The 17,485-nt window shown below is 37.7% G+C and overlaps 1 protein-coding gene across 1 annotated transcript; it reads right to left on the bottom strand.

Moving 5' to 3' along the window:
* Positions 1–205: 205 nt before the first annotated feature.
* On the bottom strand, positions 206–11,177 carry LOC137233728 (calponin homology domain-containing protein DDB_G0272472). The gene is made up of 4 exons (XM_067757052.1): positions 11,034–11,177; positions 10,808–10,900; positions 3,813–5,088; positions 206–2,966 (listed from the first exon to the last, which is right to left on the bottom strand). Exons 2-4 carry the CDS (start codon positions 10,881–10,883, stop codon positions 479–481), a joined length of 3,840 nt encoding a protein of 1,279 aa, XP_067613153.1. The 5' UTR covers positions 10,884–10,900; positions 11,034–11,177; the 3' UTR covers positions 206–478.
* Positions 11,178–17,485: the final 6,308 nt, after the last annotated feature.

Here is a 17,485-nt window from a genome sequence, read left to right as displayed (position 1 = left end):
TCTCTTTTGGAATCTTGGGTAGGAACCAAGTCGAAAACCCGACGTTACCGTCGCGATTTGTTATATGGTTAAAACTGTTTACATGGTTGTATGACAAATAAGCAAGTTAGTAGGAAAATCTAAATGTACGGCACATAGAAGTGCATTAAATGACTCCGAGTGCAAGCAGGAAATCAATAATAAAGTTTGTTCATTGAAATTCATTTATTTTCACTTTCTTTATTGCAGAAATGAGTAAAAAAGAAATTCAAAAACAAAAGTATAAAAAAAAATATCAAGCGCTAAGCCACGGTATTAACAGACGAAAGGATGTACGAACGGCTGGGTATAAAAAGTAGGTGTAGCTTCCAACCGCTTTCGGGCAATTTGTTAATATACAGATTGCTTAAATTCTCTATCTCGTAGTCCCTACAGACTTCCCACACATTACTGTTGCACTTGTGATCTAGATTAAAGGGTTGAACTATGCCAAGCTTCCTTAATCGTCGGCTAAATGTGCAGTAGGTTCTGCAGCCATTGCTGTAGCAGCGACAGCTCTAAATTGCAAATTTTGTTGTGTGGCCGATGCCCAACTACGTCGAGGTAAAATGCGACTAAAATTGAAATAACGTTGCCTCAATTTATTCTTGATTTCATCTTCATTCATGATGGCGCTTGCTTCACGAAAATTTAAAAATATCCTTCCTTTCTCATCTGTCTTGATTGGCAAAATTTCAGTACACACATTACGCGTCTTCAACAAGAAACCCTCTTCCGCATTTGATACATCATCATCTTCACATGCGCTATCAGCACCGCGTAGCGTCTCATCGTCGCCTGCTTCAGCATTACCATTATCTAAACGAGCATCAAGCGATTGTGAACGTGGTGCCTTGCCATTTTGGTGATGATTATTAATATGTGAATGCTTTTTTTTGTTACGTAAATAAAAAGGATCGCGTTCACTAGCTTTAACATATTGCACGACGGGCCTATTGACACCCCATTTTGGACGATCGTCAACTTTGTTGTTATTATGGTTGTTGTGAATGCTTATAATGCTGCTGGCATTGTTTGGTCCGTCACCATCTTTGTGATTGCGTTTGTTACGATCACGTTCTTTATCCTTATCCTTTTCTTGTTCTTTATCCTTATCCTTGTACTTGTCTGAATCTTTATCCTTGGCCTTTGCTTTGAATGTGGTTGTTGTAGTGGTTGTGATGGTAGTTGTAGTCTCTTGATCTTTATCTGCCTCTTTGTCTGGTTTTGTTTTGCTGTTTGAAGTTTGCGTTGTTGTTGTTGTTGTAGATAATTCGCGCTTTAACAGCACTTTATAGAAATTTTCATGAAATAAACAAAGATCACAATTTAGTGGTAGCTCAGTTTGTGTCTCGACATCCTGATGTTCTTGCTCATTTTTGAGAAATTGATCAGTCAGTGCAGGTGTGATCTTTAATGGCATGAGCGCGAGCTCTTTTTGTTTGCTCTCATCTTCGGCAGCTTCAAGCTTAGCTGCATTATCGGTGGCTTTTCTATCTGGGCACGCTTTTTCAATACTCTGTTCTTGTTCCTCTACAACACTTTCTATCTGATAGCCTTCCTCGGTAGAAACTGAAGTAATTGTGCGTTCCGTGCAATCGCCAGTAGCTTTTGTTGAGAGATCCATTGTTGAGGCGGTTGCGCTCGGCTTAAGTTGCTGTTGCATCCAATATGTGGCGATTTGCAGGTTTCCTATTGCATTTTGCAATCCAGAAATATCGCTGGTAACTGGTAATGGTATTAGAGTGGCTGGTTGCATTATAACGGCAACATTTTCTTGTAATCCGAGAATATGTGGCTTCTTTATGTCTTTATTAAATCCATCGGCAGTCACAGTTTTCTTACTGATATTTCGACGCAGATTAATTGGTGAACCGATAAGTACTTTTTGGTTTTCGTCTGCGACCTCCCCTCCTTCCACTTCTTTGACTTTAGTATTCTGCCTATTTCTGTCATTGAAATTTGATTTTTCAATTTTCATTGCTTGAGTCGGAATGTCAGTATTTTCCTTTGTTTTCCGTTCCGAAATTTTTGATGCCTTATTGGATTCTTCCACATTTTCTGAGTGCACTACAGCCACTTTACGCTGGTTCTCAGTTTTACTTTTAACTTCAGGTTTTTTAATTATTTCGGCTTTCTCCCCGCTATGGTTTACCGATTCATTTCTTTTATAAGTAGTCTTTTTTGAACAATTCTTTACCTTAACTTCATTCGCTTTAGTTACTTCTTCAATGACTTTTTCATTAAGTTCTCTCTCTGTTTGCTCTACCTCCCGCTTCTGATCTCTCTCCATTATTGCTACACGTTGCTTACGCTTACGCTGTTTCTCCTGCTTTGCCGCTTCTTCAGCCTTTGCTATGGCATCCAACATTGTTTGGTGTTTCTTCTTTTGCATTTCCTCTCGTTTCATTTGCTGTCGGCGCTCCCATTCTAAACGCTCTTGCTCGACCTGATTTTGTCTACGTAGCCGTTCCTCTTCCAACATTTCTTCTTGCTTGCTACGTTCCATTTCCCATTTCCGCAACATTTCGCGTTCAAGCAATTGCTGTTTGATAGCATTGTGGTATTCGGTTGCCTTTCGTCGTTTATCAATGCGTTCTGCCATTATGTTCGGATCTACGGGTGCATTTTGTCCACGCAAATAAGAGGACTGCATAGATTGTGTATCGTCTTCGCTGTCTTTTAGTTCGTGTTGACTACGATTTAACCAATTCGGACCGTTGCTCTGTTTGAGTGTGTATTCGTTTTGAATAAGGCTATTATTCGTATTATTGTTGTTGTTGTAATTAGACCACTTAGCACGCTCGTGGTCTGTGTCAGGAAAATGCTGTGTTCCTATTGAGTTGGGATAGAAGACAGTCTGGTCGCTGGGATGTACTTGATATGTATTAGAGGTTGAAATGTCACGCGTACTAATGTTCGAGGGACTCGGAGGTGCGATGTAGTAGCTGAAGGAGAAGAAAAAAACAGTTAGATGAAGCATAACAAAATCTTGCTATATGCAAATGAGAATAGGTTAAAGTTGCCCTCGAGAGTTTCGTAGGGCTTCGGAAAATTATTTGGCCGGGGACTCTGCTAAAGTAAGCAGTGAACCGGTTTTCGCTGCTGCTTCTCAGGGCAGATGCGTGCTCATTTAAAAACTCTACAACTTACACATTTTCCATAACTAACTTAGTCCAGAACTTAGTTTTTTAATCTGGAGAGTTAACCACTATACTACCCTACCTAAAATAATAATTTCTGTTAGTGTCATAGGTAACTCATAATCTAGGAAAGAAGCTATCAATATGATTTATATATTTAATATTATTTTTTCGGTTGAGGATCCAATACCCGAAAAAACTTAACAGGAACAATTTCTGGGCGTCCCTGGAAATTTTTGCAACAACAATAAAAATCAGCGAATCGAGTGGAGTCGGGGGACATAAACTAGAACTCTTAAAATCGGCACAAAAATATGCATAGATATGTATGAACCAAAATAAAATGCAAACACATACATATATACTTAAATATGAAGGTAATCAACCATTCGCTAGGTGGTATTTTTGACCATTCGATCATTCTCAAAAATGTGATATTGCGAATACTTTGAACACACATACAAGCAGTTTATTTCTAAATACCATGTAGAAGGAATAACGGATGGTTTCACATAAGAAGAATGGTTAGAAAAATGAACGGACGAACAAATGCTTTACATTAAATATTCTCATTGATTGGGCTTATTCAATACGTTTTTTGATCCTAATTTTTCTCAAGCCCACTTATTTTCACAGTAGTCAAAAACTCACCTGCCATGGCAACTGTCCTCTAAGCCACTGTTATAAGAGCGTGGCATATTGTAAGTAGAATTTAAATCTTGCCGTTGTTGTTGCTGCTGCTGCAACTCATCACTTACATAACTTCGCGATTGTTTTTGTACCCTTCGATCTTTATCAAGTTGTTGACCTGCTATTGCATTTTTTTCACATCTTGCATCACCATCAGTATTTAGATTCAAACCATCACCCATACTGTCACTAGTAATTCCTGTGGGCACTACACCCACACTGTTACTATCAGCACCGCCAGCACCACTGTTAGTCGTTCTGCTGCTACCTTGCATACTAGCGCCATCATTATACCAAATTTCGGGAGTGTGAGCATTTTTTGGCGAATCGCTTCTATAGCCCGATGTATCTTCTTCCTGACAACCAGGATTACCTGGATTGTTTTGATTGTTAAATCGATGCGCTACGTTGCTAGGTGCACCCACAGGAATGCCACCACCATCTCCACCTGCTGCCGATAATTGGTTCGTATGTGGTGGCATTTTTTGTGAAGCTTTTGCTGACACTGCAACCTGCTGTTGTTGTTGCTGTTGCTTATATATCGTGTAGTCCTGGTGATGTATAAGCGGTAAACTTGGGCTACGTATGCGCATTTCTGGTTGTTGTGCTAACACAGGAATTGCATTTTGCATGCGACCTTTGGCTGTTTGAAGGCCAGCACCAGGCATTGCCAACTCATCGTAAGTATATTGACGTTGTCCTGGAATTTGTGACATCATACTAGTTGTATGATTACGACGTCCTGGACCGCGTGGCATAAAAGAGGCGCGTCGCATAGGTGGTGCTTTCCCACGTCGTTGATAGCTAGTACACATATCGTTATCTTCATAATCCTCAGCCATATCTAGTCCATCATCAATAACATCAATATAACGTTGGTGCTCATAATCATAGCCATTTCCATGACGGAGCGTATGTTGCTGTTGTTGTTGTTGCTGATGCATCATCGCACTTTGTGGTAACGGTACAGCATAAGGATTCGGATTATGTTGCGGATAGCGTGCAAGTAAATCCGGTGCATAGGGCTGTCTTGGTTGTTGATATTGATGTTGTTGTCGAAATTGTTGCTGTCGTGCGTTGCGTTGATGATTTTTCATTTGCATTTGACTAACATCCATATTTGAGTAGTACGTGCGTATGGAGGTGCGTTCGATTTGGTGATGGTGCGATGACGCTATTGTCGCGTGCTGATGATGGTGAGAAGAAGAGATGAGCTCGTCCATGCGTGCGATTTCTTCTGCAAAATGACAATATATAAAGTGTTTTGATTTTAACTAATGCTAATGAAATGGTAAAAATTTAAAGTAGTTATTTGCAAAACATTTTTTACTCTGGCAAATCCCAACATGGCTTGTCCAGTTTCCGTTATGCTACTTAGAATGGCTAGTTAGCTCACCGAAGAAGGGAATTCCGTGCTATGTTACATTTTTGGGAAGCTAATTTTTCGGATTCGTATAGTTTTTATGACCAGGTATTTTCAAGGATATGTATACTTTTAAAAACCGGGTACTTTTTCAGACCTTGGTACTTAATAACCGGGTGGTTTTTCAAGAATCGGGTACTTTTTATTCCGGGTACTTATGTAGAAATAGGTTTTGTTTTGGAAAATTACGCTTTTTTGAACTGGGTACTATTTAGAACTGAGTAGTGTGAAAATATGATGGAACTTTTAAATAAACGATATTTACTTTGCTTTAAAAATCGGGTACCTGGTACTTTCTAAAAGCCGGGATCAGGTAGTTTTTTGAAACAAGCTACTTGCATACTTTTAAATAATCAGGTACTTTTTAGAACCTGTCACATTTCTAGAACCGGTTATTTTTTCAACCGCGTACTTTATCTTAACCGGATACTTTTTGAATCGAGTAATTTTTAGAAAAAGATACTTTTTTGAACTTGGTACTTTTCAGAACCGAGTACTTTTTTAGAGCGGGCTAAGGCACCCGGCCAATAAACGCACTTAAAATAGTGGGATATATTAAAAGTAACATTAAAATACAAACATACAATAAAAGCCAATATACTGGAGGCAAAAATGTTGGCGGTCTGGTGAGCAATTTGTAAATTAATTTGATCACTTGAGCACTTGCCTCTACCGTTTATACCAAAATCTTCCCACTCGCTTTGGAGCGCAGTTATTTCCGCGCGTACAACGAGCCAGCCAGCTACCAGGAAGACTTCGCTATATATAACGGAATATACCCAGCTACTGCAAATCATCATGTTGTCTCGGTATGTAGCGGTTCTTGGTGAGGTATTTCCCGGCGCCCTTCTTTATCTTGATTAATCCTAGGTGCAAACAAACTAGGCATTTTCCACCTGCGGACAGTGTTGAGTTAATGGAGGCTAAAGAGGTACTCATTCGTCCGAAGGTTACTGTTTGCAGGTTCGAATCGGAAGAGGAATACATAGGACCTGTGTTTGACTGCTGCCATGTTCACACTTTGTGAAGACAAACTGTGCCAATATCGACTCTAAATGAATGCTGTAGTGAGATGCTCCACCGTGCTAGTGTTGAAGGGAGAGTGTTAAAGGGAGGCTCTGTCTCTGGGTAATGATTACACTCATGAAGGATGTTCTGCTTAACGATCAGAGCTTTTGGAAATTTGCAACACGGAATCAGGGATCGAGTGTTATTAGTATTATTGATGTAAACATCATAACCGGTAGTCCAATTTGTAGCATGTTTGAAAAAAAAACTCATTTTGAAGTATAATCATATTGCTGATTTAAGCTTGTCAAACCATACTTTTTTACCAGCTATTACAAACTCACTCAATGCCTACTCTCCTTGTCAATAATGTGATAGCTTAGCCGAACTTTATAGCTCCCGAATACTCGAAGAGCCTGAATGTATTCCATCTACCCCGCTCTGTTTCATAGGAGAACAGTTGGTTTTCGGTGACCAAGAACTGTATACATAAGATGATTTTCGGGGTATATATACATATATTTCAATGCCACCATCCCGATATCTTGTGCTGAAAACAAGGAGGAAAGAGAAAGAATAGTTTAACAAGCGAGAGAAGACAAAAGCACGAAAAGCGACGCGTGTACTCGGAGAGCAGAATTAGCTTAAATTCAACGAGTTCCGTGATTGAATGGCAGGTGAATCCAATAAGAGAAGAAAAGGGTAAAAGAGGGAGTAAGAGAACCCACTAACAGTACCATGCATCACTAAGAAATGTGTAGCGTTTAGAAGCAGCGGTGGTTAATAGCGGAGACACGAACCTATGTGCTACGGTGCTATCAACATCAGATATCTATGTAAGTGGATTGTAGATACTAAAACGGCACTATATTTGAGTCTTTTTTAGGGTTTTTAAACTATATTTATTTCTTAAACATCATCTTAGTTTTACAAATAGTTGTATGCTTGTTAAAAATGTACACTTCTTACTAATTTTTATATTACGATTACATGAAGATTAATCAGAATCTAACATTACCTCTTCCAAAAAGCAAGGCATATACAGACACATACAAAGAGGGTACAGAGAATATTACACGCACGTGTTAACAGTAATAAAGGGCGCATATGATATTAAATTAAAAATTAAATGTAAGGCGCGATAACCTCTGAAGAGGGTTTAAGCCGAGCTTCTTTTCCAATTTGCGTCGTGGTCCTTTTAATTTTTCCTACAAATTGGCGGGACAGGGCCTACTTCTTATATGCCGACTCCGAACGGCATCAGAATGGCAGATGAGTTTTCACTGAGAGCTTTTCATGGCAGAAATACACACGGAGTGCTTGCCAAACACTGCCGAGGGGCGGCTCAGCTAAGAAAAATTTTCTTCTAATTGAAAAACCTTGTTTTTAAAACTTTGCTGTTGTTTTTCCCGGGGCGTGAACCCAGGATCTTCGGTGTGGATGGCGGAGCACGCTACCATCACACCACACCGGCAGCCATTAAGTAAACTACATATAAACAAGTGAGATACAGAAACGAGAAAATAATAAGGAAGTACGAGACAAAGAAACTGGAAATAAATAAGCAACTATTCGAGAAGGCCGCTCGTGAAAACTTTGTAAACTGGTGGAAATATGTGTACGAGACGAACTGGGAGAATAAAAGCAGCGCGGTCCAAGTGATGGTAATCAGTTTTGATTTTAACACGCTGTAAGTGAAGTAAGCGAGTAATTTAATTGTATACTAATACTATTAGCATGGTAGTGGTGTATATAAAGAATATTTTAGTATGCTGAATATTCGACAGTTCAGCGACTCGAAAGGTAACAGAAGGTGCAGAGTAATCAAGATATCTCAGACTTTAGCGCTTTGTGGGATGAGTACCAGTGCGGAAGGACTCATTAAGCCAGTAGTGCGAAACTGTCGTATTGCGTGAGACTCTCACAATGGTTTTGCAATGAAAGGTCCTTCGTATGTAGTATGCAATTGCAATACAAAATGTAAGGAATCCCACACACATTCTATATATAAAACAATAAATATCTTAATAATTTCAATATAAACAAGTAAGGAAGGCTAAGTTCGTGTGTAACCGAACATTACATACTCAGTTGAGAGCTGTGGAGACAAAGTAAGGGAAAATCACCAGGTTGTAAAAAGAACCTAGGGTAACCCTGGAATGTGTTTGTATGACTTGTGTATCAAATGGAAGGTATTAAAGAGTATTTTAAGAGGAAGTGGGCCATATTTCTATAGATGGACGCCATTTAGGGATATCGGCATAAAGGTGGACCAGGCCTGACTCTAGAATTTGTTTGTACGATATGGGTATCAAATGAAATGTGTTAATGATAATTTTAAAAGGGAGTGGGCCTAAGTTCTATAGGTGGACGCCATTTAGGGATATCGCCATAAAGGTGGACCAGGCCTGACTCTAGAATTTGTTTGTACGATATGGTTATCAAATGAAATGTGTTAATGATCATTTTAAAAGGGAGTGGGCCTACGTTCTAGAGGTGGACGCCTTTTCGAGATATCGCCATAAAGGTGGACCAGGGGTGACTCTAGAATTTATTTTGTACGATATGGGTATCAAAGGAAAGGTATTATTGAGTATTTTAAAAGGGCGTGGGCCTGAGTTCTATAGATGGACGCCTTTTCGAGATATCGCCATAAAGATGGACCAGGGGTGACTCTAGGATGCGTTTGTACAATATGGGTATCAAACGAGAGGTGTTCATAAGTGTTTTAAAAGAGAGTGGGCCTTAGTTCTATAGGTGGACGCCTTTTCGGAATATCATTATAAAAGTGGACCAGGGTTGACTCTAGGATGCGTTTGTACAATATGGGTATCAAACGAGAGGTGTTAATAAGTGTTTTAAAAGATAGTGGGCCTTAGTTCTATGGGTGGGCGCCTTTTCGGGATATCGCCATAAACGTGGACCACGGGAGACTCCAGAATGCGTTTGTACGATATGGGTATCAAATTAAAGATACTAATGAGGGTTTTAAAAGGGAGTGGCCCTTAGTTGTATATGTGAAGGCGTTTTCGAGATATCGACCAAAATGTGGACCAGGTTGATCCAGAACATCATCTGCCGGGTACCGCTAATTTATTCCTTCCAAGATTCCAAGGCCTTTTGATTTCGCCCTGCAAAACTTTTTCAAAAAAAAAAAAAAAATATGGTAGGTGTCACAGCCATTTTACCAAGTTTTTTTCTAAAGTTATATTTTCCGTCAAATAACCAATCCCATCAGCATGTTTCATCCCTTTTTTCGTATTTAATATATAATTATGGCATTTTTTTCATTTTTCGTAATTTTCGATATCGAAAAAGTGGGCGTGATCATAGTCGGATTTCGGCCATGTTTTACACCAATACAAAGTGAGTTCAGATAAGTACGTGAACTGAGTTTAGTAAAGATAGATCGATTTTTGCTCAAGTTATCGTATTAACGGCCGAGCGGAAAGACAGACGGTCGTCTGTGTATAAAAACTGGGCGTGCCTTCAACTGATTTCGCCCTTTTTCACAGACAACAGTTATCGTCCTAGAATCTAAGCCTCTACCAAATTTCACAAGGGTTGGTAAATTTTTGTTCGACTTATGGCATTAAAAGTATCCTAGACAAATTAAATGAAAAAGGGCGGAGCCACGCCCATTTTGAAATTTTCTTTTATTTTTGTATTTTGTTGCAACATATCATTACTGGAGTTGAATGTTGACATAGTTTACTTATATACTGTAAAGATATTAACTTTTCTTTTAAAATTTGAATTAAAAAAATTTTTTTTTTTTTAAAAGTGGGCGTGGTCGTTCTCCGATTTTGCTAATTTTTATTATGGAGACATATAGTAATAAGGGTAACGTTCCTGCCAAATTTCATCATGATATCTTCAACGACTGCCACATTACAGCTTGCAAAACTTCTAAATTACCTTCTTTTAAAAGTGGGCGGTGCCACGCACATTGTCCAAAATTTTACTAGTTTTCCATTCTGCGTCATAAGTTCAACTCACCTACCAAGTTTGATCGCTTACTCCGTATTTGGTAATGAATTATCGCACTTTTTCAATTTTTCGAAATTTTCGATATCGAAAAAGTGGGCGTGGTTATTGTCCGATATCGTTCATTTTAAATAGCGATCTGAGACGAGTACCCAGGAACCTACATACCAAATTTCATCAAGGTTCCTCAAAAGTTACTCAAATTATCGTGTTAACGGACAGACGGACGGACGGACATGGCTCAATCGAATTTTTTTTCGATACTGATGATTTTGATATATGGAAGTCTATATATATCTCGATTCCTTTATATCTGTACAACCAACCGTTATCCAATCAAAGTTAATATACTCTGTGAGCTCTGCTCAACTGAGCATAGAAATTAGCAAGTTAATTTTGCTGAAGCTCCACTGAATTCTGGCTTTAATCAAAGGTAGTTCACATATCAACAAATATACAAATTTCAGTTTAAATACATATGTATAGACACACATACATATATACATATCACCACAAATTTATACAATTTACCACCTACCACGTTCTTTGGCCCATTGTTGTTTTTTCAAATCCAATAAAGTATGCGTCTGCCTGCCCTCAGCGCCAGTTATCATGCCGTGTGTGAATATAACTTAGAGAAAGAAGCGAAAAAGAGGCGAAAAAAGTTCTTTTTTTCAAATAGAAGTTTACACCTATTCGTCTTAAATATACATATATACAATTAAAAAACTACTTAAGGCATGATTGTATGTATATTTTTTTACCTCAAATTAACGAGGTATTTAGTTAAAGTTATATTTTTAAATTGACCATCTTTTGCTTGAAGTCATTGTCCACGATTTTATTTTTTTTGAAGTTTTTAAGCACTTTTTTGTGTAAGAATTTTTAGTCCGCAACAAAAATTTTACTGCTGCATGCCATTGCAAACACACTGAAATGAATTTCTATTTTCTACACGAATTCCATCAGTGCTACACCAATTCACTAACTGGCTGATATACGAACCAACAACCCGACAGGTGTTCCGATAACAAATCGTATCCACGGTATATCCCTTCGTGCATTCATCGTTTTACTTTTCTATATATTTCTCAATATTAATACGCCTGTTAACAATGAACACCACAGCTACAGACCACAACCACAAAGAAGCAAAGCTTGACGTTAACCGTAGAGAACCATTGTCTACTTGATTACTTTGAATGCTGCAACCACAAATATAAATTATAGCAAACAGTAGCGCAAAATTTGGAAAAAAATATTTATAATGTTTAAAAAAAACGCCCCAAAGAATGATTTTAGCTTATTATATCTGTTATTTATTTCTATTTTAGTTTGTATTGACAAAATCAAAAGGACGCTATTCACTGTTGCTACCCACAAATATAATTTGCTTTAATTTGGCTACAACGGCATTCATTTTTCTTTAAGCTAGTGTAAATAAAACTCTAAGTAGGTTAGCGAATTGTATAGAAAACAAATCTGGTTGAGTGTCAAAAACGTACTGCGCCAGAAGTAGAAATGTGAAAACAGCTAAAAAAAATATATAAATAAACATCCATCACCTGTATGGTATTATGATGAAACTGTATAACTAGTTCAAGCATTTTGTTCTAACTCGCTTGCAAAAAATGCAGCTATTGCTATGCTTCCAGAAATAACGAACATCATAAGAACATGTGTAAAAATAATTTGACAGACGTCGCTTTGTAGTCGCCGTTCTGAATGTAGTCAGGTTTATTACTGGCATTTTCATCAAATTTGTTAGGTGTGTGCAAATAGTTTATTCACATTTCTATTAATTTTACTTCCTACAAGTTTTCTGCTTTGTATTGGAATGTTTGCGTTGCTAAAGGTAACCAGGCCGATCAACCTACTATTTGGGGTGGCAAACAAACAAAAAATTTTATATATTTATGTTTGTATACTTGGCTAAGAGGTTTAAGAAATTTATACAACCTTGCGCATGCATTAATTATACAATAACAAAAAAGAAAAATATTGGGTGTTTCATATAGTTTTGATAGCCATATACATTGCAAATTAATAAGCGTCATCATAATTGGGCTATATCGACTCAATAAAAGCTAAGGTAGCTAAAATTAATAAAATACATGGAATTTTCAAATACCAAAATACCTGTAAAGAACAATAGGACAATTCTTTCAATCTACGAAGCATAATGAATGTAGAAAATACTACACGTTTATATATTTTGTGCATTGAAAAAGTTAACTATTTGTCACATTTACAAACATTCTTGTGAAATATGCATGAGTTTGAGTATAGGAAGAGGAAGTAGAAAATTTTTTCACAAATAAGTTTTGTTGTTGGGTATAAAGAAAACTTCTGACACTAAGATCGAAAAGTTTCCACGTTTAATGCGGCTTCTAGACAGAGAGAATACCCATAATTTGAAAGATCATAATAAGAAAAATCTATTTTCACTATATCTTCGCAAAATACAAAAAAACCAACCAACCAACTAGTAAGTTCTACACCACGAACACACAAAAATGTCTACCTACATAAACGCTTTTCATTTGGCTATTAACAACCAAAATATGATTTAACAACTTACTAACGGAAACAATTTTTCTTTAAGTCCCTTATTTTAGAGAGATTTTTTCCTTTTCTACTCTCACTTTGTTTTCTCTGCGCCAAACTATCTCTATTTTTCTTCACAACCTCTCTTTTGCTTCTTCCTTTTCTTCCTCTATCTTCTATCCCTTCGCGCTACCTAAACGTTTTCACTATTTACTTCTCACGCTTTCTTTCCTCACCTCATTCCCCCACCCCCATCCAGTTCCAATTCTGATCTTTTATTTAAAATTTTCTCTTTATCTGCCTATGTCTTTTAGTATTATTCCCCTTTTCCTCCAGCTCTTCTTCCTTACCTACATTCCTTGTTGAAACCCCTAATAATATATCCCGATTCGATATCCATATTGTGAAAACACATATCTTAGAAATGGGTTAACATATGCAACTAAATAAGATTAATTAAAATAGGATCCTGTTCCATTTTCGGAAAGAAAAGACTGTTAAAATAATAACCTTACCACTTTACTAAATTTCAAGAAAATCGCAACATAATTAAACTTTTTGGAGTAGGTTTGCCCCTGGTCCACTTACCAGAAGCCAAGGATCCCTAATATTAAGATTGGCCAAGTGGAAATTCTGTACGGAGTTTCCAGCAAATCAGGTTTTAAAATTTTATTCATAGACAACTGTAACGGGTTGAAAACTTGTATTCCTTTTTTGGCCGACGTAGTCACCTTTGTGACCACGAGTAAATACCAATTACAAGCAAGACATGTACATATGAAAACATTGTTGGAATAGGATCGTTTATGAGAACAGAGTTTTATAAAAAATATAAACTTTATTCGCTGCACTGCACACATTTGACAATGGGCTGAATGTGCTCCTGGCACTCTGGCTGTTTACAAACTAAGTAAACTTTCCGGGAGTTTCGTTGTCTTTTATTCATTTGTTGACAAACATGACACTTGCTTTTGATTTTCATTCGACCTGTTTCGTCACATTGCTCAATTTTCGATTCCGAGGCAAAGGGCAGAGATAAACGGGTATTCAGAACATCCTCCATAGCGGTACGTATGTGATAATGCTGAAGGATTTGAGGGTTTGATGCTCGCCGATTGATAGCCTCAGTGACCAATTCACGAGAAAGTTCGGCGTCTGATACTAACGCGACTCTTTACATAATTATCCCTATAAATAATGTGTCCACCTAATGCCATTACATCCAACATATTGGAAAATAGATCCGATGCGACATGTATGTAAATTCCGAGCATTTGATCCATTGTATCGACACTACCTTTCTCGTACGATTGTAGTCGAGAATTAGATGCTCATTTTCATTTAACACCAATTTTTTCTGAAATTTGTTCCCTGTATTTAAGCTGAACTTTCATTTTATTAAAACGTCACCGGGGTGACTGCGTCGGCCAAAATGAGTTGTAAAAATCGTCGGCCGAACGAGGGTTAAGCCTATAAGGTCTCATAGTTTGTTTTCATTTCAAAATTTATCAATAAAAATTCAAACTTATTTCTGGGTAATCACAGTGTGCGACGAGATTTCTTCAAAGTTTAAATATTTGTGGATAAATTTCAAAGTGTCAAATTTCGTCGGGCCAGACGACAACGCTAAGATGTGTTGAATTTATTCACCGGTAATCAAATAAATAATAACCAAGGCTAGGTACCCCGTAACCAAATCTCAGGCGAATCGCAACATAAATGCGATTTATTACAATACGCCGGAACCCCGCTACGTAAATTTTTTTTGCCTATTTCATAAATTTTATCGCTCATTGACGACGCGACGCGATCGTGCAGCTAAGTGTAAACTGATCCATAAGAATGCATGTCAAGAATATTTTGTTAATACGGTGTGGTAAAGTTAGGTATGTCCTTAGCTTTATAGACAGATTATTTAGATGCGTACTTCTTAGAAGTTGGGAAGATGCTGTTAGAGGAGTAGGTTCCACATTACAATTAAAAAGATGGTTGGTGTGATGTGGAGACACATCGCCTTCACTACGTACATTACGTATGTCAGGGTTGGTTCTGGACAAGTAAGAGTTAAACCTGTTGCAGTATCCAAAACTAAGTTGTGCGGGAACTCATCATAGTGCTTTCGGAAATGTTTTCTTACTTCTCTTTTAAGCGTCGCTAAATCAAGCAGTTGTTTGCTAGGATGTGCAGTTTCGCTAGGTGCAGAAACCAGAAGAAGTGAGGTACGATTTCAGGTCCAGGCCATTTAAGCATACCGAAGGTGAAGCATTGACTTTGCGGAACGCGCGCTCCTGGCCACGGCGAGCACCACCAATCATCAGTACAACGAAAAGGGCTGGTTGGTATAAGCGGCTTTCTTAGAATAACATCTACCTAGTCTGCTGTCTGGTTGTTGGTCATGTTTGAATATATCCCTGACAGGAAGGACTATTGTATGCCGATAACTGCACCCTGAATCCACTCACACAAGTCGTTCCCCCGAGAGGGGAACATCACTAATCTGAAGCAGGGGACCCGTTAACTTGTTTACGGATGGGTCAAAGTTGGACGGTAAAGTTGGTGGGGGTCTTTTGTCTAGAGCTAAATGAAAGCCGCAAGTTTATGTTGGCTTATCACTGCAGCGTCTTCCAGGCGGAAGTTGCCGCTATTAAGGATGCGGTGCTACTATGGTTAGGAAGTTTAACATTTGCTATAAAAACCAAGCGGCTATCAAGGTCTTGATATCAACTATAGTGCGGTCTAGTGTGGTTTGGGAGTGCCTGATCTCGCTTGCGATTGCATCAAACTATTTTATGATTAAGGTTTTCTAGGTCCCGGGCATCGGCACAACTGAACCGAATGAAGACGGCTGTAAGGATTTCCGGATTCCGCTGTCTACCTTGGGTCTGCCCCTGCATAGATGGGCATCGAGTTAGCTCAGCAAGCATTAGGCGGATACCAACTAATGCCGGGAAGTAAGATTCTACTGGCCGGAAGTGGATGGCAGGAGGTCTGCAGAAATGATTGAGGTCACTAAGGCTCATCTATCAGTGGTCATTACGGCTAGCCACTGTCCAATGAGAATCAATGCAATGCATCTCAATAAACTCGAAACTGCTTCTGTAGCTGTATGAAAGGTGATGAGGTGGAATCGTCGCGTCACTTTATTCTCGATTGCCGAGATTTTGCCGGAGTTAGGTGAAAGTATTTCGGTCGGACTCACTTGGATCTCCGGAGGATTTATTCAAGGTTGAGACCAGTCTCATCGGAAACTATATTGTTGCTACGCAACGATTCTCTTAGTAGCTATAGCTGCGTAATCGTTATGTAGTATCACAACGGACCTCCATATTTTCCAAGTGAGCTTCCCCTACCAGGGTAGCACCCAACAAACCTAACATAACCTGTTTATGCCATTGTATTTGTTATGCATGAGCAATGCCCAGTTGAATATAATGACATCCGATGTTTTGCATAATTAAATGGCAAAAAAAAATTCAAGCAAAGCCAGTTTGATTTTTAAATTCTTATTTTCCTTCAAAAACTTAGACTAAATGGATGTAAAATAAATCTAGTTGTCATAAAAATTTACAAATATAATATAGATATTATTAATTACGTCAATCAATTTCGTTGAAGATGTACGACTATATAAACGTACACGAATCGTGTTATATCACAAGAAATGCAAACCACTTTAAACAGCAACACCAAAAATGGTAAAATATGTAAAAACATATAAGATTTGCCATGCATAAAAATCGGATATTAGCAAAGTAGATAAAAGTCATTTTTACAGTTATATCTAATATATAAAACAATTCGATGAATACCAGAGTTAATTAATCAGCAGGAAAATGTCGATATGATGAAATTGAATAAGTCACACCATTTGTAATGGAGTTTAAACGAAGCTACATTGATTTAATTGAAAGAAGTTCTCCAAAAAATCTCTCTTATATCATAATCAATTAATTCCAACTTTCGATCAAGAAGAATTTCAAATTTACTGTTAAGATCTCCAAAATTATATTGTAAGGTAAGTTTAAAATTTAAAGATAGCTTTTCGCTGTATTTTTTACGGTATTTTGATCCTCAGCCCCAAAGTGGTTTCAGTGGTGCTTTGAAATTTCACAAATTCTCCTGTTCTGTAATAATAACATTATGACTATGACATCCTTTTTTTTGCTTTTATATAAGATGAATTTATTATTATATCATATGATATGAAATGATGTGATATCGGGCGAAGAGGAAATATCATGTGACATTGCATGATATCATATGATAATATCGTAAAATATGATGTAACTTATCGTACTTTGCACATTTTATTACGATACATAACTTATCACACCAACGTTGAGTTTAGCCACATTGTTGCACCAATACAATTTTATAGGCAATTCTATAAATCATTTTGGTGGCGTAGTTACAATTTTGCTAGATTTGTGGGCAGCATCAGTGAAATATTGATGAATGTTCAACTAGAAAAATGAACAACAAAACTACAAAATATTTTCATAGAATTACGTGTCAATATTTGTGTATATATGTATGTGTTCAATGTGTTGTTTGTAGGCGTCTTCTACTCTGACCGAAATAACTCACCGTATTTTATGAGCACAACATTTTGCAGACAAAATGCTTTCAGCTAAAACATTTATGACTCTAAGCATAAATTATATAACTG

Source organism: Eurosta solidaginis, chromosome 5 (genome assembly GCF_040869045.1).
Source record: "Eurosta solidaginis isolate ZX-2024a chromosome 5, ASM4086904v1, whole genome shotgun sequence".
NCBI lineage: Eukaryota > Metazoa > Arthropoda > Insecta > Diptera > Tephritidae > Eurosta > Eurosta solidaginis.
Note: the sequence above shows the minus strand (reverse complement) of the source record. Positions and strands in the feature narration are given on the sequence as shown.

Excerpts from the sequence above, each read along its gene's own strand:
- LOC137233728 (XM_067757052.1), bottom strand. The coding sequence starts at position 10,883 with ATGATAACTGGCGCTGAGGGCAGGCAGACGCATACTTTATTGGATTTG. Across the intron at positions 5,089-10,807 it reads ACAATGGGCCAAAGAACGTG|AAGAAATCGCACGCATGGAC; the intron begins GTAGGTGGTAAA and ends GTCATTTTGCAG. Across the intron at positions 2,967-3,812 it reads GAGGACAGTTGCCATGGCAG|CTACTACATCGCACCTCCGA; the intron begins GTGAGTTTTTGA and ends CTTCTCCTTCAG.